Source organism: Rhipicephalus microplus, chromosome 7 (genome assembly GCF_043290135.1).
Source record: "Rhipicephalus microplus isolate Deutch F79 chromosome 7, USDA_Rmic, whole genome shotgun sequence".
Classification (NCBI taxonomy): Eukaryota; Metazoa; Arthropoda; class Arachnida; order Ixodida; family Ixodidae; genus Rhipicephalus; species Rhipicephalus microplus.
The window spans coordinates 52,912,856-52,936,061 of NC_134706.1; the positions used below are offsets into that span (position 1 = coordinate 52,912,856).

At 47.2% G+C, this 23,206-nt stretch overlaps 1 protein-coding gene across 1 annotated transcript in view; it reads left to right on the forward strand.

Moving 5' to 3' along the window:
- The first annotated feature begins 278 nt into the window (after positions 1 to 278).
- Positions 279 to 23,206, forward strand: part of LOC119179217 (BTB/POZ domain-containing protein 6-A-like) — a 30,930-nt gene continuing 8,002 nt past the window's right edge. Inside the window, exons 1-2 of the mRNA XM_075869998.1 lie at positions 279 to 458; positions 18,463 to 18,683. Coding sequence (XP_075726113.1) covers positions 279 to 458; positions 18,463 to 18,683 — 401 coding nt within the window. The remainder of the gene's footprint in view (positions 459 to 18,462; positions 18,684 to 23,206) is intronic.

Genomic DNA, 23,206 nt, shown 5'->3' on the forward strand with positions numbered 1-23,206 from the left:
GATGCTGCATCACGTAGGCGCCCTGTCAAGGTTAGAGCGCTCTATCCCCCTTTTCACCTCATGACCCTTATAAAATGCCGTAACGTAACGTTAGCCATGCAAGCTATACTGTTACCAAATCAGGAAGTGTCTCGTCATGGCCACGCCACAGATAGACCCCAGCATTGTCGAAATCGCCGACATCATAAGGTACCCTGCCGCGGAAGAGGCCTTCCTTCGTGAAATCGGACTGTCGCCTGCGCCATCGCTTCGACCAGCAGCACATTCTTCCCGGGACGATGGTGTACAGCGACGAGTGGGCCGCGTACCAGTGCATACCCAGACTTGTGGACGCCAACGGAACACCGCTAAACTTGGACTGGCACACCGTGAACCACAGTGTCAACTTCGTTGATCCTACGACAGGCGCCAACACGCAAAGGATTGAAAGTGAATGGCAAAAGGCCAAGCGCCGTCTCGTTCGCAACAGCAACAAGACGACTACCTCACTTATGCCATCTCACCTCGCGTGGCTTTGGTGGAGATCAATTAACGCACGTCCCAACGTGAAAGACCTTTTTCTTCGATTAATGGACGTAATTGCTCGCCGGTATCTAGTTTGTGATTAGCACGTAGTGAGACATATTGTCATTTTATTCTTATGTTTATGTTGTGAGGAGGTTTATTAGCCGTTAAGACAGCGACGAGACAGCGTGAATAAGCGTCCAGCGATCCGCACAGCAACGAACCGAAGCACGAGCCGAGCGAGCCGGGCGTTGGCGATGCTGCTCGCTGCAGGCACATCTTCTTCTTCACAATCGCCCCCGCTGAAAAAGGAGCCATCCTGGCGACTTAAGAAGTTTCAGGCAAAGGCTCATGGTACGGTTTCAGTCGGGAAACATGGACGATGTCACGTGCACGCCGGCGCATGTCGTCCGATCGGGAAACTGGTTCAATTAGGAAATTAACCGGAGAGGTTTTCTCCAAAACGGTGTAAGGCCCCTCGTACCGGGGGACAAGTTTCGAGGAGAGTCCTGGTGTTTGGTATGGGATGGCAAGCCACACAAGAGACCCTGGGGCATAGCTGGCATCCGGAAGAGAGGTGCTACGGGTTTCTTTCTGGCGTTGTTGCTCTTCCGAGGTGAACGCACGGGCAAGCTGGTGGCACTCTTCGGCTTGTCTAGCAGCATCGGAGATAGGTGGACACTCGGAAGCATCAGGACGGTAAAAAAGTAGGGTATCAATTGTATGGGAAGGCTCACGTCCTTAAAGAAGAAAGAAAGGTGAGAATCCCGTGGTGGTTTGTATTGCGGTGTTATATGCGAACGTGACGTATGGGAGAACACGGTCCCAGTTGCTATGATCAGATGCCACGTACATTGAGAGCATATCACCTAGCGTGCGGTTGAACCGTTCCGTTAGTCCGTTAGTCTGCGGGTGGTATGCTGTCGTTTTCCGATGAATGACGTGGCATTCCGAAAGCAGAGTTTCGACGACCTCGGAAAGGAAAGCGCGGCCTCTGTCAATAAGGAGCTCTCGAGGTGCACCATGTCGAAGGATAAAGCATTGCAAAATGAAAGAGGCGACATCCTGAGCTGTAGCGCTCGGCAAAGCGGCTGTTTCGGCGTAGCGTGTCAGGTGGTCAACCGCCACTATAATCCACCGATTACCATCTGGTGTCAATGGAAGGGGACCGTAGAGGTCAACGCCGACGCGATCAAATGGCTTGGCAGGGCAGGGAAGTGGCTGCAATGCGCCAGTCGCACGTGGCAGTGTTGATTTACGTCGCTGGCAGTCAGGACAGCACTGCACGAATTTACGTACAAAATTGTACATGCCGCGCCAGTAATAGCGATGGCGAAGGCGTTCATATGTTTTGAACACTCTGGCGTGGCCACATTGCGGATCGTCATGAAGGGAGGCGCATACTTGCGATCGTTAAGTGCGTGGAATGACCAGCAACCACCGGCGGCCATCGGGAGCGTAGTTGCGTCGATGAAGAAGTTGATCGCGGATGGCGAAATGGAAAGCTTGACGTCGGAGGGATCGAGATACTGGAAGGTGGGGCGTGCCAGATAAATATTCGATAAGAGAGGCGATCCACGGGTCACGACGTTGTTCGGTGGCGATCGAGTCGAGATTTAGCGATGACAAGGTCTGGAGGCAAGTGTTTCCGCACGTCTGATCTGGTGGTAAAGGTGAGCGGGACAGGGCATCAGCGTCAGAGTGTTTGCGTCCGCAGCGGTATACGACGCGAATGTCGTACTCCTGGATGCGAAGTGCCCATCGCGCAAGGCGGCCAGAAGGGTCTTTCAACGTGGAGAGCCAGCAAAGCGCGTGGTGATCAGTTACTAGATCGAACGGGCGGCCGTATAAGTACGGCCGGAACTTTCCAAGCGCCCACAGCAGAGCCAAACACTCTTTTTCTGTCACGCTGTAATTAGTTTCGGCTTTCGTCAGAGTGCGGCTAGCGTAGGCTACAACGTATTCTGAATAGCCAGGCTTTCGTTGAGTGAGGACCGAGCCTAGCCCGACGCCGCTGGCGTCGGTGTGCACTTCGGTAGGAGCCATCGGGTCGAAGTGGCGAAGAATAGGTGGGGAAGTGAGCAGACGGCGCAGAGTAGTGAAGGCAACGTCACACGCAGGGGACCAGGAGGTGAGGTTCACGTCACCGCGAAGAAGCTGGGTTAACGGTGACATGATAGATGCAAAATTGCGAACAAAGCGCCGGAAATAGGAGCATAGGCCTACAAAACCCATTATGTCATTATGTTGTATTATTGTCATTATTATGTCTATTATGTCATTTTATTCTTATTGTTGTATACTAAACTCTTGAGCTGAGAAACAATACACAATCATTATTTGGAATTTTGGTAGTTTGTGCTTATTGTGAGTGGGGCCCTGTAATCGACGGCGGCTCGTCGGCTGGGTCCCATTTACAGGTACGCGCAAGTCGCGCTTAGTTCACTCCATCTGCTTCGATAAAGAAGCCTTCCAGGCGTACATAGCTGTAGCATATCCGACGTACCCCGATTAACCAGCCTTGGAACGCTTATTCATCACATGTATATACGAGTCCGAACGATATGTCTTGTGCTGACACAGCTAGGGGAAGCGTAGCGTCCCCCGTCGTAGCGCGCGGTCGACGCGACACGATCAGCTGAGAAAAAAAAAAGAAAAGTAAGGGGGAGGGAGGCAGCGCATCACCTCCTGCGACTCTTATTCAGTTTTCCCCGTAATCCCTAATACTGAGACGCGATATCTTAATCGCACAGCCGCGCACACAGCAAGAGAACGCGCCTCGACTTCTGTAATGGGAGGTTCATTCCGTTAATTAAAACGGCTTCTTAATTGCACGGCAGCACCGCGCTGGACTTTTGCTAGGCGCGGTTCCTTCCGTTAATTAAAACGGAATTGAAACGGCCTCTTAATTGCACGACAGCACCGCGCTCGACTTTTGCTAGGCGCGGTTCCTTCCGTTAATTAAAACGGCCTCTTAATTGCGCAGCAGCGCCGCGCTCGCCTTCTGCTAGGCTCGGTCCATTCCGTTAATTAAAACGGCCAGCGTCGCTCATGCACTCGCGAAATTCACCGCGGATAGCACCAAACTTAAAACGGCATCTTAATTGCGCAGCAGTGCCGCGCTCGCCTTCTGCTAGGCTCGGTCCATTCCGTTAATTAAAACGGCCAGCGTCGCTCATGCACTCGCGAAATTCACCGCGGATAGCACCAAACTTAAAACGGCATCTTAATTGCGCAGCAGCACCGCGCTCGACTTCTGCTAGGCTCGGTCCATTCCGTTAATTAAAACGGCCAGCGTCGCTCATGAACTCGCGAAATTCACCGCGGATAGCACCAAACTTAAAACGGCATCTTAATTGCGCAGCAGTGCCGCGCTCGCCTTCTGCTAGGCTCGGTCCATTCCGTTAATTAAAACGGCCAGCGTCGCTCATGAACTCGCGAAATTCACCGCGGATAGCACCAAACTTAAAACGGCATCTTAATTGCGCAGCAGTGCCGCGCTCGACTTCTGCTAGGCTCGGTTCATTTCGTTAATTAAAACGGCCAGCGTCGCTCATGAACTCGCGAAATTCACCGCGGATAGCACCAAACTTAAAACGGCATCTTAATTGCGCAGCAGTGCCGCGCTCGCCTTCTGCTAGGCTCGGTCCATTCCGTTAATTAAAACGGCCAGCGTCGCTCATGCACTCGCGAAATTCACCGCGGATAGCACCAAACTTAAAACGGCATCTTAATTGCGCAGCAGCACCGCGCTCGACTTCTGCTAGGCTCGGTCCATTCCGTTAATTAAAACGGCCAGCGTCGCTCATGAACTCGCGAAATTCACCGCGGATAGCACCAAACTTAAAACGGCATCTTAATTGCGCAGCAGTGCCGCGCTCGCCTTCTGCTAGGCTCGGTCCATTCCGTTAATTAAAACGGCCAGCGTCGCTCATGAACTCGCGAAATTCACCGCGGATAGCACCAAACTTAAAACGGCATCTTAATTGCGCAGCAGTGCCGCGCTCGACTTCTGCTAGGCTCGGTCCATTTCGTTAATTAAAACGGCCAGCGTCGCTCATGAACTCGCGAAATTCACCGCGGATAGCACCAAACTTAAAACGGCATCTTAATTGCGCAGCAGTGCCGCGCTCGCCTTCTGCTAGGCTCGGTCCATTCCGTTAATTAAAACGGCCAGCGTCGCTCATGAACTCGCGAAATTCACCGCGGATAGCACCAAACTTAAAACGGCATCTTAATTGCGCAGCAGCACCGCGCTCGACTTCTGCTAGGCTCGGTCCATTCCGTTAATTAAAACGGCCAGCGTCGCTCATGAACTCGCGAAATTCACCGCGGATAGCACCAAACTTAAAACGGCATCTTAATTGCGCAGCAGTGCCGCGCTCGCCTTCTGCTAGGCTCGGTCCATTCCGTTAATTAAAACGGCCAGCGTCGCTCATGCACTCGCGAAATTCACCGCGGATAGCACCAAACTTAAAACGGCATCTTAATTGCGCAGCAGTGCCGCGCTTGACTTCTGCTAGGCTCGGTCCATTTCGTTAATTAAAACGGCCAGCGTCGCTCATGAACTCGCGAAATTCACCGCGGATAGCACCAAACTTAAAACGGCATCTTAATTGCGCAGCAGTGCCGCGCTCGCCTTCTGCTAGGCTCGGTCCATTCCGTTAATTAAAACGGCCAGCGTCGCTCATGCACTCGCGAAATTCACCGCGGATAGCACCAAACTTAAAACGGCATCTTAATTGCGCAGCAGTGCCGCGCTCGCCTTCTGCTAGGCTCGGTCCATTTCGTTAATTAAAACGGCCAGCGTCGCTCATGAACTCGCGAAATTCACCGCGGATAGCACCAAACTTAAAACGGCATCTTAATTGCGCAGCAGTGCCGCGCTCGACTTCTGCTAGGCTCGGTCCATTTCGTTAATTAAAACGGCCAGCGTCGCTCATGAACTCGCGAAATTCACCGCGGATAGCACCAAACTTAAAACGGCATCTTAATTGCGCAGCAGTGCCGCGCTCGCCTTCTGCTAGGCTCGGTCCATTCCGTTAATTAAAACGGCCAGCGTCGCTCATGCACTCGCGAAATTCACCGCGGATAGCACCAAACTTAAAACGGCATCTTAATTGCGCAGCAGTGCCGCGCTCGCCTTCTGCTAGGCTCGGTCCATTCCGTTAATTAAAACGGCCAGCGTCGCTCATGCACTCGCGAAATTCACCGCGGATAGCACCAAACTTAAAACGGCATCTTAATTGCGCAGCAGTGCCGCGCTCGCCTTCTGCTAGGCTCGGTCCATTCCGTTAATTAAAACGGCCGGCGTCGCTCATGAACTCGCGAAATTCACCGCGGATAGCACCAAACTTAAAACGGCATCTTAATTGCGCAGCAGTGCCGCGCTCGCCTTCTGCTAGGCTCGGTCCATTCCGTTAATTAAAACGGCCAGCGTCGCTCATGAACTCTCGAAATTCACCGCGGATAGCACCAAACTTAAAACGGCATCTTAATTGCGCAGCAGTGCCGCGCTCGACTTCTGCTAGGCTCGGTCCATTCCGTTAATTAAAACGGCCAGCGTCGCTCATGCACTCGTGAAATTCACCGTGGATAGCACCAAACTTAAAACGGCATCTTAATTGCGCAGCAGTGCCGCGCTCGCCTTCTGCTAGGCTCGGTCCATTCCGTTAATTAAAACGGCCAGCGTCGCTCATGCACTCGCGAAATTCACCGCGGATAGCACCAAACTTAAAACGGCATCTTAATTGCGCAGCAGTGCCGCGCTCGCCTTCTGCTAGGCTCGGTCCATTCCGTTAATTAAAACGGCCGGCGTCGCTCATGAACTCGCGAAATTCACCGCGGATAGCACCAAACTTAAAACGGCATCTTAATTGCGCAGCAGTGCCGCGCTCGACTTCTGCTAGGCTCGGTCCATTTCGTTAATTAAAACGGCCAGCGTCGCTCATGAACTCGCGAAATTCACCGCGGATAGCACCAAACTTAAAACGGCATCTTAATTGCGCAGCAGTGCCGCGCTCGCCTTCTGCTAGGCTCGGTCCATTCCGTTAATTAAAACGGCCAGCGTCGCTCATGCACTCGCGAAATTCACCGCGGATAGCACCAAACTTAAAACGGCATCTTAATTGCGCAGCAGTGCCGCGCTCGCCTTCTGCTAGGCTCGGTCCATTCCGTTAATTAAAACGGCCGGCGTCGCTCATGAACTCGCGAAATTCACCGCGGATAGCACCAAACTTAAAACGGCATCTTAATTGCGCAGCAGTGCCGCGCTCGCCTTCTGCTAGCCTCGGTCCATTCCGTTAATTAAAACGGCCAGCGTCGCTCATGAACTCTCGAAATTCACCGCGGATAGCACCAAACTTAAAACGGCATCTTAATTGCGCAGCAGTGCCGCGCTCGACTTCTGCTAGGCTCGGTCCATTCCGTTAATTAAAACGGCCAGCGTCGCTCATGCACTCGTGAAATTCACCGTGGATAGCACCAAACTTAAAACGGCATCTTAATTGCGCAGCAGTGCCGCGCTCGCCTTCTGCTAGGCTCGGTCCATTCCGTTAATTAAAACGGCCGGCGTCGCTCATGAACTCGCGAAATTCACCGCGGATAGCACCAAACTTAAAACGGCATCTTAATTGCGCAGCAGTGCCGCGCTCGACTTCTGCTAGGCTCGGTCCATTCCGTTAATTAAAACGGCCAGCGTCGCTCATGCACTCGTGAAATTCACCGTGGATAGCACCAAACTTAAAACGGCATCTTAATTGCGCAGCAGTGCCGCGCTCGCCTTCTGCTAGGCTCGGTCCATTCCGTTAATTAAAACGGCCAGCGTCGCTCATGCACTCGCGAAATTCACCGCGGATAGCACCAAACTTAAAACGGCATCTTAATTGCGCAGCAGTGCCGCGCTCGCCTTCTGCTAGGCTCGGTCCATTCCGTTAATTAAAACGGCCGGCGTCGCTCATGAACTCGCGAAATTCACCGCGGATAGCACCAAACTTAAAACGGCATCTTAATTGCGCAGCAGTGCCGCGCTCGCCTTCTGCTAGGCTCGGTCCATTCCGTTAATTAAAACGGCCAGCGTCGCTCATGCACTCGCGAAATTCACCGCGGATAGCACCAAACTTAAAACGGCATCTTAATTGCGCAGCAGTGCCGCGCTCGCCTTCTGCTAGGCTCGGTCCATTCCGTTAATTAAAACGGCCAGCGTCGCTCATGCACTCGCGAAATTCACCGCGGATAGCACCAAACTTAAAACGGCATCTTAATTGCGCAGCAGTGCCGCGCTCGCCTTCTGCTAGGCTCGGTCCATTCCGTTAATTAAAACGGCCGGCGTCGCTCATGAACTCGCGAAATTCACCGTGGATAGCACCAAACTTAAAACGGCATCTTAATTGCGCAGCAGTGCCGCGCTCGCCTTCTGCTAGGCTCGGTCCATTCCGTTAATTAAAACGGCCAGCGTCGCTCATGAACTCGCGAAATTCACCGCGGATAGCACCAAACTTAAAACGGCATCTTAATTGCGCAGCAGTGCCGCGCTCGCCTTCTGCTAGGCTCGGTCCATTCCGTTAATTAAAACGGCCGGCGTCGCTCATGAACTCGCGAAATTCACCGTGGATAGCACCAAACTTAAAACGGCATCTTAATTGCGCAGCAGTGCCGCGCTCGCCTTCTGCTAGGCTCGGTCCATTCCGTTAATTAAAACGGCCGGCGTCGCTCATGAACTCGCGAAATTCACCGCGGATAGCACCAAACTTAAAACGGCATCTTAATTGCGCAGCAGTGCCGCGCTCGCCTTCTGCTAGGCTCGGTCCATTCCGTTAATTAAAACGGCCAGCGTCGCTCATGAACTCGCGAAATTCACCGCGGATAGCACCAAACTTAAAACGGCATCTTAATTGCGCAGCAGTGCCGCGCTCGACTTCTGCTAGGCTCGGTCCATTCCGTTAATTAAAACGGCCAGCGTCGCTCATGCACTCGTGAAATTCACCGTGGATAGCACCAAACTTAAAACGGCATCTTAATTGCGCAGCAGTGCCGCGCTCGCCTTCTGCTAGGCTCGGTCCATTCCGTTAATTAAAACGGCCAGCGTCGCTCATGCACTCGCGAAATTCACCGCGGATAGCACCAAACTTAAAACGGCATCTTAATTGCGCAGCAGTGCCGCGCTCGCCTTCTGCTAGGCTCGGTCCATTCCGTTAATTAAAACGGCCGGCGTCGCTCATGAACTCGCGAAATTCACCGCGGATAGCACCAAACTTAAAACGGCATCTTAATTGCGCAGCAGTGCCGCGCTCGCCTTCTGCTAGGCTCGGTCCATTCCGTTAATTAAAACGGCCAGCGTCGCTCATGCACTCGCGAAATTCACCGCGGATAGCACCAAACTTAAAACGGCATCTTAATTGCGCAGCAGTGCCGCGCTCGCCTTCTGCTAGGCTCGGTCCATTCCGTTAATTAAAACGGCCAGCGTCGCTCATGCACTCGCGAAATTCACCGCGGATAGCACCAAACTTAAAACGGCATCTTAATTGCGCAGCAGTGCCGCGCTCGACTTCTGCTAGGCTCGGTCCATTCCGTTAATTAAAACGGCCAGCGTCGCTCATGAACTCGCGAAATTCACCGCGGATAGCACCAAACTTAAAACGGCATCTTAATTGCGCAGCAGTGCCGCGCTCGCCTTCTGCTAGGCTCGGTCCATTCCGCTAATTAAAACGGCCAGCGTCGCTCATGCACTCGCGAAATTCACCGCGGATAGCACCAAACTTAAAACGGCATCTTAATTGCGCAGCAGTGCCGCGCTCGCCTTCTGCTAGGCTCGGTCCATTCCGTTAATTAAAACGGCCAGCGTCGCTCATGCACTCGCGAAATTCACCGCGGATAGCACCAAACTTAAAACGGCATCTTAATTGCGCAGCAGTGCCGCGCTCGACTTCTGCTAGGCTCTGTCCATTCCGTTAATTAAAACGGCCAGCGTCGCTCATGCACTCGCGAAATTCACCGCGGATAGCACCAAACTTAAAACGGCATCTTAATTGCGCAGCAGTGCCGCGCTCGACTTCTGCTAGGCTCGGTCCATTCCGTTAATTAAAACGGCCAGCGTCGCTCATGCACTCGTGAAATTCACCGTGGATAGCACCAAACTTAAAACGGCATCTTAATTGCGCAGCAGTGCCGCGCTCGCCTTCTGCTAGGCTCGGTCCATTCCGTTAATTAAAACGGCCAGCGTCGCTCATGCACTCGCGAAATTCACCGCGGATAGCACCAAACTTAAAACGGCATCTTAATTGCGCAGCAGTGCCGCGCTCGACTTCTGCTAGGCTCTGTCCATTCCGTTAATTAAAACGGCCAGCGTCGCTCATGCACTCGCGAAATTCACCGCGGATAGCACCAACCTAAAACGGCATCTTAATTGCGCAGCAGTGCCGCGCTCGCCTTCTGCTAGGCTCGGTCCATTCCGTTAATTAAAACGGCCAGCGTCGCTCATGCACTCGCGAAATTCACCGCGGATAGCACCAACCTAAAACGGCATCTTAATTGCGCAGCAGTGCCGCGCTCGCCTTCTGCTAGGCTCGGTCCATTCCGTTAATTAAAACGGCCAGCGTCGCTCATGCACTCGTGAAATTCACCGCGGATAGCACCAAACTCTTACGGAGAAGCCACAACTACAGGAGAAAAGTTTTCAGCCAAGAAGTGCACCGCGGATAGCACCAAACTCTTACGGAGAAGCCACAACTACAGGAGAAAAATTTTCAGGTAAATTTAGCGGCAGTCTGGCAACAACCACCCCAAAGTCTGGCAACAGACTTATGCAACGCCAAAACGAACCTTGCCCACGCAGCGACCAGGCTGCGACATTGACGGGCGCCAGCTCTGCGCAGAAGGGTGGAGGGAAAAATAAAAACAAACACGGTGGTGGTGGAACAAGGAGGCTTTCACGGTGCTATAGACTGCTTTAGTTGTAATAAAGCTTCGTGTGTTCTTTTTTCTTGAATTGCGGAGGATGCCTTTCGCAGTGTTATCGCCTTTGGAGCTCTTATCACCATTGCCGAAACAGCTCTTTCTAATACTGTAGCACGGGAAGTTCGCTGATTGCGTGCGTAATTATGCTGATTATTAAACCATACCTCGGCGTTCGTCCGGAGCATTGGTTGTTCTATAGCGAAACCTATTACCGTAAGTTTCAAGACGGACAAGCCAAATTCATTGATGGCTGGAAAACTTGCCGCTCTTGCCCCGCCACGGTGGTCTAGTGGCAAAGGTACTTGGCTGCTGACCCGCAGGTCGCGGGATCGAATCCCGGCTGCATTTCCGATGAAGGTGGAAAATTTGTAGGCCCGTGTGCTTAGGTTTGGGTGCAAGTTAAAGAACCCCAGGTGGTCTAAAGTTCTGGATTCTTCCACTACGGCGCCTCTCATAATCATATGGTGGTTTTGGGACGTTGAACCCCACATAATAATCAATCACTCTTAGAGTACTATTACTTACTCTCTTCACAACCATACGCAAGGGGAGAGGGGGAATCTCATGTCTTGATATACATGTGCACCATCTGTTTAAACTACTGCCCATAGTGACGTCACAGAGAAAAGCTGATGCCTGTTCCCCTCCCCCCCCACCCGTCGTGTCTGTGTGAACCCCCTCCCCCGAAAAAAAATTTCTGGCTACGCACCTGCTTTCACATAATTTTTTACTTTTAACATGGCAATCCTTACATACAATTCCCTTCAATCCACCATTCTCTCAATAATTTTTGACAAAGGACAACTCTCTAATCAAAATAAAACACAATTAGCATCAAATAATTTCTTGTTACCAAAAATTAAAAATAATTATCGTAGATTAATTTGTGGTTTCACAGCAATGTCCTTCTGCAACAGTATTCCAGGAAATGTTAAGCTTTGTAGTAGTCTAAGCTGTTTTAAAGATAAATTGTTTTCGTATTTAATTTACAAGTAACTAATTTGATTTATTTATTTAATTCGAAGTACCTTACAGGCCCCATGGGGGGCATTGAGTAAGGGGGGCTATACATATATACAAATAAACTGGAAAAAAATATACAAGACAGACAATTGAGCAAGGGGGGAATACATATAGACACCTCAAAATGAAAAAAAAAGTACAAAAGAAACAATTGAGTAAGGGGCGCAATACTTATATACATCTCAAACTAAAACAAATACAAAAGAAACAATTGGAAAATAATAAGTCAAACAAAAAGCACCAACATGTACAAAAGTTCAACATGTACAAAAGGTACACGCATAGTAACCGTGGGCGAAACACTGTATTTCCTGCGCATGCAGCGGCCACAAGGCAGAATCCTCGCGCACATGAATGTGACAATCACAAAAATGAACCAATACGGACCAATGAATTATGATACGGCATCTACTTGCTGAGGCTTGTGTAGTGGCTTGATAAGATATGACGGAATGTGTCAAAGTTTGTCTGGGATGCAATGTCGTGAGGCAAACTGTTCCACAGACGGATAGCACGTGGAAGTGCGGACTGATTGAACGCGTTTGTTGAGCCGTATACACGGGAATAGCTAAGATGATTGTGTAGTCTACGTGAAGTGAGATATGGTTTTTGCAGACCAGTAACGGTGATTCGGGAAGAATGGGTAATTTTATGAAAGAATGACAGCAGGGCAATGTCGCGACGAATGTTCAAGAGTGGGAGTGAAAGTTCCTGTTTGATTTGTGATATACTAGAATGCGGACTGTAGTTATTGGCAATGAAGCGGCTTGCTCTATTCTGGATTCTTTCCAATGAGTCAATTAAGTATTTTTGATGGGGAGACCAAATCGAACAGGCATATTCTAGTTGAGGGCAAACCAGTGTCAAGTAAGATAATTTGCGAGCCTGATGGTGCAGCTTTCAAGTTACGTCTCAAGAAACCTAGTGATTTCGAGGCGCTGGCAGAGATATCCGTAATGTGGTCGGACCAGGATAGATTAGGTGTCAGTATTACGCCCAAGTACCGATATTGTGTTGCAGTCGATAGAATGGAATGATTAATACTGTAAGAGAATTCGGATATGCTAGGTTTACGTGTGAACGACATTACTTTTGCATTTTGAGACATTTAGTGTCATCAGCCATGTACTACACACAACCATTAATTACGTCGAGGTCGTTTTGGAGTGACAGGTGATCTTCTCTGTTCTTGATTGGACGGTAAATAATGCAGTCGTCAGCGAACACCCTGATGCAAGAAGAGACATGTTGCGGAAGATCATTGATGAATATGAGGAAAAGTAATGGCGCGAGTACGCTTCCCTGTGGTACACCTGAAGAAACGTCAGATAGGGAAGAAGACAAATTGTTAACTGTTGTGTATTGCTGACGATTTGACAGGAAATTGCGAAGCCATGATAATGTACGGGAGTCTAATTTCAGGGCGGAAAGTTTCGATATCAGGCGTCTGTGTGCAACCCTGTCAAACGCCTTCGAATAGTCGAGGAATACGCAATCAGCTTGATAATTATTGTCCATATTTGCATGAAGCTCTGTGGTAAATTCAAACAACTGAGTCTCACACGAAAAGCCCTTTCTGAAACCATGCTGATTTTTGAAAAAGAAATGATTGGATTCCAGATGCCTGTAAATATGTGAAGCGATGATGTGTTCTAGAATTTTACAACAAATACATGTAAGGGAAATAGGACGGTAATTTTCGCATGAGGTTTTATTTCCACTTTTGAATATTGGAATTATTTTCGCCAGCTTCCAGTCAGACGGTATCATGCCTGTTTCGAGAGACTGCCGGAATATATGAAGTAGTATTTTGCTTGTGACCGTTACCGTATTCTTTAGCACCTTTGAGTTGATTCCATCCACGCCGCATGAAGACGACAACTTAAGATTATTTATGGCTGTAATTATGCCTTCTAATTGAATATCTATTGGTTCCATAAATTGGTAATCGAACTCAGCTACGTTGGGTATGTTGGTACTGTTCTCTTTCGTGAAGACAGAAGTGAAAAAGGAATTAAATGCTGTTGGACACTGGCTAGCTGTGAGAGGGACGTTGTTGCAGTCATGCAATCAGATGTGTTGGTTTTCGCTGGAGGGGTTTATGACTTTCCAAAATTTAGCTGGGTTGTTTTTCAGTAGTTGTTATTAAAGTATGTTGTTGTTGTTGTTTCAGTATGTTGTTAAATTGGCTATATCTTGCTGTAAATATTGTTATATTGTGAGGAACCGGTTTCTTCGGCCAGGCTCGAGCTCAATCACGCTGGTGATGATATTCTTAGATGAAGAAGATGTACAGGTGATGATGATTACAAAGAGAATAAAGAGTCATTCGCTTGTCGCGCTCACAATATACATATTATAACAAAATAACCTCTTTTCTTGTGTTTGAACATTTAGCAATTTTCCCGTTTTGTGACATATCAACTAATTTTTTTGCTTTCTTATTATCAAAGTGCATGTCAGATTTACAGTATAATCGCTACTCTGTTTATATGTTCTATCTTTTCTACAATACTGCATGTTAGTAGTTGAACTGGTTTGCTGCATTTTTTTTTATATTTATCTGATTATCTTCATAGTTTGAATCCTTACAACATATATCGCAGAGTATTTTGCTATCGCATTTTATTTCATTTGCTGTCATGTGTTATTGCTTATTTGAACATTATCTGTCGTTACCAAGTTGATATTGATATTTTGTTTGTCTATTTAGTAGAGAAGGTGCCCTTGCAGCCTAGAGCTTTGGGACCTCCTTCTGTAAATTATCTTGCGATGTAACACTTCCTGATAGAATGAAAAAATTCTTGTATTTTGACGGATAAGGACACATGGTCTCATGTACACATAAAATGAGATTCTTAGAGCCATTTCAGTTCTCTTTGTGGCATTTCTGTTTTCCTTTTTTTTTTTCAGGGCCTTCATAGGTTGAGAATTACAACTGTCAGAGGAGCACGAATTCTCAGGAAATTCGCACTGATCTCCCAGTGCCCACCGTTGTGTACTTGTGCATTTTATTTTTCTATGATTGAAGTTCTGTGTATGCAAACAACATCGATAACCCTTTTTGCAGTTGCAGCGCCACAAGGATCCTGTCACGTGTGTAGAAGGCAATGCTCCTACTGCTATCCACCTGCTCCCAAATCACGCCGACACGCTGTTTCACAGACTGAAGAGAAATCTGAGGTAAATTGATTAAGCGATTTAGTAATCACAATAAAGCTCAGCTAGCTATCCCTGTAGGCATAATGCCTAAAGGGTTGAGTGAAAATAGTTTAATTTAATAAAATATTGAGGATATTGTCACGTGTGTAAAAGGCAATGCTCCTACTGCTATCCACCTGCTCCCAAATCACGCGGACACGCTGTTTCATAGACTGAAGAGAAATCTGAGGTAAATTGCTTAAGCAATTTAGTAATCACAATAAAGCTCAGCTAGCTATCCCTATAGGCATGATGCCTAAAGGGTTCAGTGAAAATAGTTTAATATAATAAAATAGCATTGGAATTTCACGTCCCAAAACAATTTTAAAATTATGACAGACACCACAGTAGAGGGCACTGGAAATTTGCAACTCCATTGAAATGCACCTGGGATTCAATCCTTCGATTTCTGGGTCAGTAGTGGAGCGTCGTATTCGCTACCTAATCCCTGGAGGCCCCGCTGTGGTGGTCAAGTGGCTAAGGTACTCGGCTGCTGACCCACAGGTCACGGGATATATCCCGGTTGCGGCGACTGCATTTGGGATGGAGGCGTAAATGCTGTAGGCCGGTGCGCTCACCTTTGGGTGCACGTTAAAGAACCCTAGGTGGTCGAAATTTCCGGAGCTCTCTACTATGGTGTCTCTCATTGTCATTTGGTGGTTTTGGGACGTTAACCCTCACATATCATCATATGATCCCAGAGGGAAGCTTAGATATCACGATTGCATACTTAAGCATGCAGTCATATCACAATAAACTGTATCGAAAGATAGCTTCGTCATTCGCATTTTGCATTTGTCCCCAAATTTATCGGTGCACTCGAAAGAATCTTATCAGCTTGCCTTGAGTAAAGGCAGTGCCTCCTCTATTACAGGATTAGCTGCCTTGACAATAGAACGTATGTAAAGAAAGCCGTATGTTTAAAATAGGCCGAACGTAGAAAATTTTTCAGGGGGCGGGGGAAGGCACCTCCATTAGAAGTGGCCCACAAGCTTGCATCAAGCTAGTTGGGCCACGACTTCTTCAGTGAATGTTTAGTCAGCGGATTAACGTAAGAACCGGCTTTAAATGCGAAGCATCTCTTAGCAAACTTTGGTGACCTTGAGCGTATCTATCTATCTATCTATCTATCTATCTATCTATCTATCTATCTATCTATCTATCTGGCTCTCCTGGCCGTTTCGTTAACGGTATCGATACCGAAATTGGTATGGCATAACATGACTATGATCAGCATAACTGGCTAGTCATAACATGAAAATCATCACATGAAAGACATGGTTTACATTTCATGGTCTTGCTGCTCTTGCCATGGTTTCGTGCACATGACATATTGCAACACTGGTATGGTATGACATGACTGCATGGCGTGCATAAGTGACCGATGCTAACGTGGAAATCATGACATGCATGTCATGTAAGCCACGCTCATGGTGCGCTCGCGGTGATTTTGCTAGCTTCACATATACCAAGTTTGGTGTTTTGTGACGTCAATGGATGACAAAGGTATGCGGCTGGTGCAAACATGATAATCATAACATGCGTAATGTAAGAACATGACAACATATTACACTCATGATGTGCTCGTGGCTGTTTCGCGAGCTTCACATATACCAAATTTGATAGTACGCGACGTGAATAGACATCGAAGGTATATCAATGGCGCAAACATGATAATCATGAGATGCGTCCTATATAAGAAAACAAATACATGCCACGCTCATGATGCACTCACGGCCGTTACGCTAGTTTCACAAATATCAAATTTAGTATCACTTGACATGAATAGACGACTTAAAATAAATTGCGCGTCCAAACATGATTATCATGATATGCGTGTCATGTAAAACATCACTATATGCTACGCTCATAGTGTGTTGGTAAATGGTTCGCTAGCTCCACATTTATACCAAATTTCTTATCACCTGACGTGAGTAGACGGTGAATGACACGTCTGAACATGATAATCATGACGTGGAAGTCATGTACAGCATAATTAACGTCGGCCTCGTAACATTGTGCTGATTTTAGAGTGACATATCAACCTTCATCATTCGCGCTCAGAATATCGATTCCCACTGTACATGGGATCTGGTACTTCTATTTCCTTGCCGTTCGTAGTCCCAGCCACTGTCTTAAGACCTCCGGATGTATTTTTCGCCAGCAGGAGTATGCTGGAGTTATGAACCGCGATGAAGTAAACCAGTTCCTCCGTTTACGTCCACTCACTCAAATTCGTTAAAGTGTGCTGTGGTAAATTCTCATATTCGAAATTCACTGATGAAGTCGTTTCTCAACAAGCTTGATGCAAGCTTGTGGGTCCAGGTTAAACCTTTGATACTCTAGTTATCCCACGTGCCTGTGAACTGCCGTCACTGAAAATGTGAGCAGGTAAGAAAGGGCAAAAACCAGGGAGCCGGCTGCTGACACTAAGGCAGCCTATAGGTTGCTGTACTGCCCTACATGCACGTCGTTTTACATAATTTGCGAAGGATAGGAAGAAAGTGCCGCCATATCCACGAAGTGAATGATGATGAGTGGGCGAAGCGCTGGAGGAAAACCTGGTAAACCATGAATCTTCCGTATATTTTGCCCACTCGATTTTATTACAATGCTCCCCCCTACCGTACGTCGCTGCACTAAATCGAACGATTGCCTTCCACCAATGACACCTGCCATATGTGAAATCATTCCTATTTTATAACATCTCGCATCTTTCATCATCAACTACAAGTGCTGCCGTCTAGTTTATAACATCTTGCATCTTTTCATCATCGAACACAAGTACCGCCATCTAGTGAACACTGCAAGAACTAAACGAAAGGTGGCTACATACAAGGGACGCTACCGCCATCTAGTGAACACTGCAAGAACTAAACGAGAGGTGGCTACATACAGGGGACGCACAGCCCACGCCCTAAGGAGCTTCGCCCCTAAAAGGACAGTGCGGACGTGGTGTCTCCTGCTCGCGGATGGTTACAAGGAATGTGCGAAAAGGTCAATGCAGACAGTAGCGAAGAACAGTACTATGAGATCAAACACAGGGAAAAAAAATTGTTAGTTGCAGGTGAGCTATTGTGTATCGTAATGTTTTAATTTGTGGACACGGGTGTATCGGCCAGACTTAAAGAGTATTAAACTGAACACTTAGGAATCACCAGTACATTGTATAAAAGGCTGTAGATGGCCATTTGGGAATTTACTGTCAGAGGTGCGGTTGCGCCCCATTGTTTCAGAACACGCGTGTTCTCGAAAGGGTGCGTGGCAGGACTACTTGGGAAATGCCTAAAGCCTGTGAAGTTCAAAAGAATGAAACAAAGTTGAGTGAATGTGGCTTCTTTAGCTTTGCCAGCTAGAAGTATTTTGAATCATCGCTTTGATGTTGGCGGTACCACATAGTTGAGATCAGTGGCGACACCTGCATGAGCTGGACGTACTGTATGTTTACATGTTGTCTAGGTTTTATCGATTTTTTGTTATTAGCGACATGTGCGGTAGCAAATACAACGATTAGTTGCAAGTTTGCGCTGTGTGTTTGTCTGTCCCTCTTCTCTGTCGCTGTCGTGGTGCGCTAGGTCAATGAATGAACCCCAATCAACTAGTCCGGCAACTTGCCTTAGCAAATAATGGATTTCTAGGAAGTAAATATATCGAACTGTTGGTGAAAAAACTGCTCGTAAAAACAATCCTCTATTAAGCCTTACTTCACCTGTGACGTTATGAACTATTAATATCACAATCATTACTTCGCCTTTTAGTGATACTCTATTTTTCTTACAGCACTGGCTGTCCAAGTGTTTCGAGACCGCCGATCTTACCGATGTGGATATTTCGGTCGAGTGCTGCCTCTTCCCAGGTAATAAGGCCACCTTCAAGGCCCACAAAATGATCCTGGCTGCACAGAACGATGTGTTCAGGGCCATGTTTTACGGTGACTTCGCCAAGGAAGACCGCATAGTCATCACTGATTTGCATCCAGAGGGCATCCACGGCATGTTGCGGTAAGTCTTTTTTTTTTATTCTTTCGTTGGTGTTTTAGAAGAATACGTCATGCGCTTTTCATCTAACTTTGTAAGCCGTTAATTGTATCAATGTTACCATATACTTTTTGTCAAAAGAAGAAAGCAATACACAAAAATTTCATCTTCAAATTTCTAAATTCACAGCAATATGAAATATTAAACTAAAAAGAATGCTGGTAATAAGCAACAGGCTGTAGAATTAAAGATAAACAGAGAAAATATAAAGATAAAGAAAGAATTCTAAGTAATGATACGTTATGCAACCTGCCTTATATGCACATTTATTATCAAACTATATGTCACAGCTACGATTCATACATGTCAGGAAAGGTGTCGTGCTATCCTTTCAACGGCCGAAAAACTTGTGTTGGGCCGTTACGCGAGCGAAGTCACAAGGTTTCGCGAAAATCGTGCTTTGTACAGCTACAGCACTACAAATACCTACATTCTTAAAGAGGCCCTGCAACACTTTTTCAAGCAGCAATGGAATGGGTTTACAAAGCAGCTTTCTGCCTAAAAAATTTACTGCTGCAAATCTCTCTAGAATTAGTACAGTACAAGCGGCGTTACTAAGATTTGTCCACACTGCCGTTGGGTCCTTTCTTCCCTCGTCCTAGCGAAATCGCTGAAAGCTAAGCAGGGAAAGATGGCAAGAAGAAAGAAAGTACATCACACGTGCCCCGTGACCTTGAGCACTTTTATCTTCTAATACGTGGCATTTGAGTGCGATCAGGTGCGCACGTGGACAAGTTGTGGCCTCTCCCGGCAGTCCGCGTAACAACCTAATGTGCTCTGCTGACATTCACAAATAGCCGATACAATGGCTTTGATAATTGATCTAAGTGCTTGTAATGTCTTTGTCGAGAGAAGAAAAACAGTTCTTAGAACACAGATTTTATTGTGAATATCTGGCCAATGCGCCCTAATATTTGGCTCGCGTTTTCTCGAGAGCCTCAATTATTGATAGGAGCGTTTTCCGACAATGCTCAAAAAGTGTTGCAGGGCCCCATTAAAATTTTTCTTTCCAGTAACTGGAAACAGCTTGAAAACTGTTGTCAGGTGCTGTTTCAAATAGGCCAAGTGCGGGCCACACAAGAGCTCTGTATACATGAGTATGCCTTAGTAAACGAAATTATGGAGCCGTTGATAAAGATGACATAGGGTGTCATTTCGTTTGTGTTTGAATGCCATCTTAAGCACATTTTGCCGGGAAGACTGTGAGAGCTGGGGGTAGCCCGTAAAAAGTTTCTAAGGTGAGGAGTCCTATGCCACCATGTTTGTATGTCAGCTTACATAGACTCTTTTACATATAGGTTTGAGCGCCGCCATACCAAGCTGTCAACTTTTGTGTTTTGTATCTTCAACATCTAAATAAACAGAGTTATGTTAGGCGCATAGCATGGAAACGGTCTGACTGGTGCACCCGACGTTTTATGGCGTCATTGATTCAGGTCACAATGTACAAAACCAAGAAAACATCAGCTTAATAGCTGCAAGATCGCGGTGCCCACATGCCTAAGATCAAATTGTCTATATTTACACATGCAAAATTACTAAATCTGGGCGGAGGGTGCGGGAGTGTAACTTGTCCTGGCTGTGCCAGTGCCCGAGACCAGTCTTCGGACGATGCACCGCTTGCAACATTGCAACATTCTTTGTATTGCACATATTTCAAGATATTTTACGCAGGAAGTTTGTATGCATGCGTCCTTGGGACTCATTAGTATTATTACGTGGTAATAATACTAATGGGTTCTCTAGCACTGCTGTTTTTTTGCCAATTTCGTAAGTTTTCTTACTCGTCTTTTGCATCTTACTGCCAAGATTCGGCCACCACCATCACGGTGTACCAGGCGCCACGTCTTCGAGGCGCTGAAGCCTTATGTTAGGCTGCCACGACGTCTGAAAGCTTCGGCCGCTGGTGGCGGCCATTCTTCTCGGCGCCCATCAGATGAAGACGAAGGGATGAATGCGTCTGAACAGCAAGATAATCCCGTGTTTCGCGAACCCGAGGAGGACTGTGACGGCCCCTCGACGACACCTAACGCCGACGACGAGTGTGTTACTCCGAAGAAGGCGCGAACTTATAATCAAGAGGATTACAGCGATGCAACAATCATCGTCTCCGCAAAAATGAACTGTAATGTAGCAGCAGAAGAAAGGCCTTTCACAACAGTCACGTACAAGAAAGCCCGACCAGCAGGGATGCCTGTAATTTTCAAGCTGACAGACCCTAGCGCTTCGTTCTGAAAAGTCAATCCGAACAAACTAGCCAGTGAAGTAGTATCTGCTGCTAAAGAGAAAGTGGAGTCGTTCCATGTCAACAGAGATGGCAACTTCTCCGTAAGTGTCAGTACAGTTACTGCATCTTCCAGACTTCTTGAGTTAACACATGTTGCTGGTCTTGAAGTGGCATCATACATACCGCTGTCGTATGTGAGGAACCTAAGAAAGATTACACAAGTACCAGTGCAATACAGTGAACATCAACTGCTTGAATACTGAAGAGACAGCAGTGTAATCTCAGTCAGGAGACAGACTAAATTCTTCCGTCGTGAAGATGGTTCAGCAGAGCCACATTTACTCGGCAGTGTAATTCTTGAGTTCTCCCCCGACAAGCCACTGCCACCTCATATGCTCCTAGGCTTCACAAGTCATCCAGTGGAAGAGTACTTACAGCCCGCTACATGATGTTACAACTGTCAACGATATGGACATGTTGCCAAATCGTGCCATAGACAACTTCGCAGCAAAATCTGTGCAGGAGCACATGATTACAAAGAATGCACATCGAGGAATCATCCCAAATGTGCCAATTGCAATGGAGACCACGTAGCGTCATATGCTGGTTCTCCGAAACACCAGGCAGCTACTCGTCTGAAGCGACAAGAAATTTTGCCTAGAAGAGCTCCAAAAAAGAGATCACCTTGTCCGAATCCTGAAACTGTGCATCCACTCTCTGTGACTTCAATATCACAAAAGAGTACATCACCACTGTCGTATGCGACGGTAGCCAAGCGTGCTTCAGCTCAGATAAACATAAGTACAGCCAATACGAACCGTAGAGGATGATCACCAAGCGTTCAAAGGCAGACAAGCGACAGTAGGACACCGAAACCGTCAGCAACTCAGGATAACCAAGCATCTACACCTTTCACCTCGCCAAAGCCAAAGGCACAACAGAAACGTGCACCGAAAACAAGTGATGTGGATATGGTTATGTCGATGCTCTTCCTTGCCTTGAAGGCAATCCTGCGTGTATTTCCACAGGCCAATGACCTACCAGAGGTGAGCGCAGTCCTTTCATCAGAGTCTCTAGCAGTACAACAAAAAATTGTTGTATGGCAAAATGGCTCTACAAATGAACAACTGTTTCACAACACAGCTGTGTTTCAGTGGAATGCCAATGGCCTTAGGTCCAAAAGCGCAGACTTTAGGAAGCTGGTTGCTCAGTATAGCTTCCCCGTTCTGTGTCTAAATGAAACCATCATTGGCCCTGACTTTAGGATTTCTAACTATGTCACATATGCATCAAGAAGAAATCCAGTCTTGAGCAGGGCACTGTTATGCGTACGGCGCGACATACCCTCTTTTGTTTTATACTCGTCGGACTCGGACGTGCCAAAATTTGAAGGGTGCAAAATTCAATCCCAGAAGCTTACCGTCACCGTAATTTGTGTTTATTTGCAACCATCGACACGCATCTCCGAATCATCTCTGGTTCATTTATTGGGTAAAGCCCAGTGACCTGCCCTCATCTGTGGAGATTTCAATGCGCATAATGCCACGTGGGGCAGTACTCATACCGATTCACGTGGGAGAACACTCGAAAAAGCAATTGATCGATGTGGTCTTGTTGTACTGAATGATGGATCAGTAATGTTTTTAAGAGGTAATAATTATGCCAGCTGTCTAGATTTGGCTATAGCCTCTCCTGACATTGCACGAAATATGAACTGGTGTACAGACCTCGAAACACAAGGGAGTGATCATTACCTAGTTCTTATGAAACACCCAAGAATGCAAGTGCAAATGCCCACATTGATTTCAAAGCTAACTGACTGGAAACTATTTCGTGAACATGCTGGACGTGACTTGATGGGAGTCAATGAATTGAATACATTTATGTCCTGCATTAAAAGCAGTTACTCCCGTGCGACAAGGTTTACAGCTGTCCCAGCAGGCCACTCCAGTGTAGACGCAGACTATGAGCGCCTACAAGCTATTAGAAGACGAGCAGATCGTCGCTATCGCCGCACTGGGAGGCTTGAAGATTATAAGAGTCAGGCCACACACATCCAATCTAACCGACACATGCAAAAGTTAGGTCGGAAAAAATGGCATGATTTCTGTAATTCGTTGACCCCATTTACTCCACTTCCGACAATGTGCCAAACAATCACTGCTTTAAGTCATCCAGTATCCCAGCGAAACGCATTCAGAGCATTAGCCATATCTCTTGGATTATCCGAACGTGATGTTTCTAATAAGTTTTGCACAAT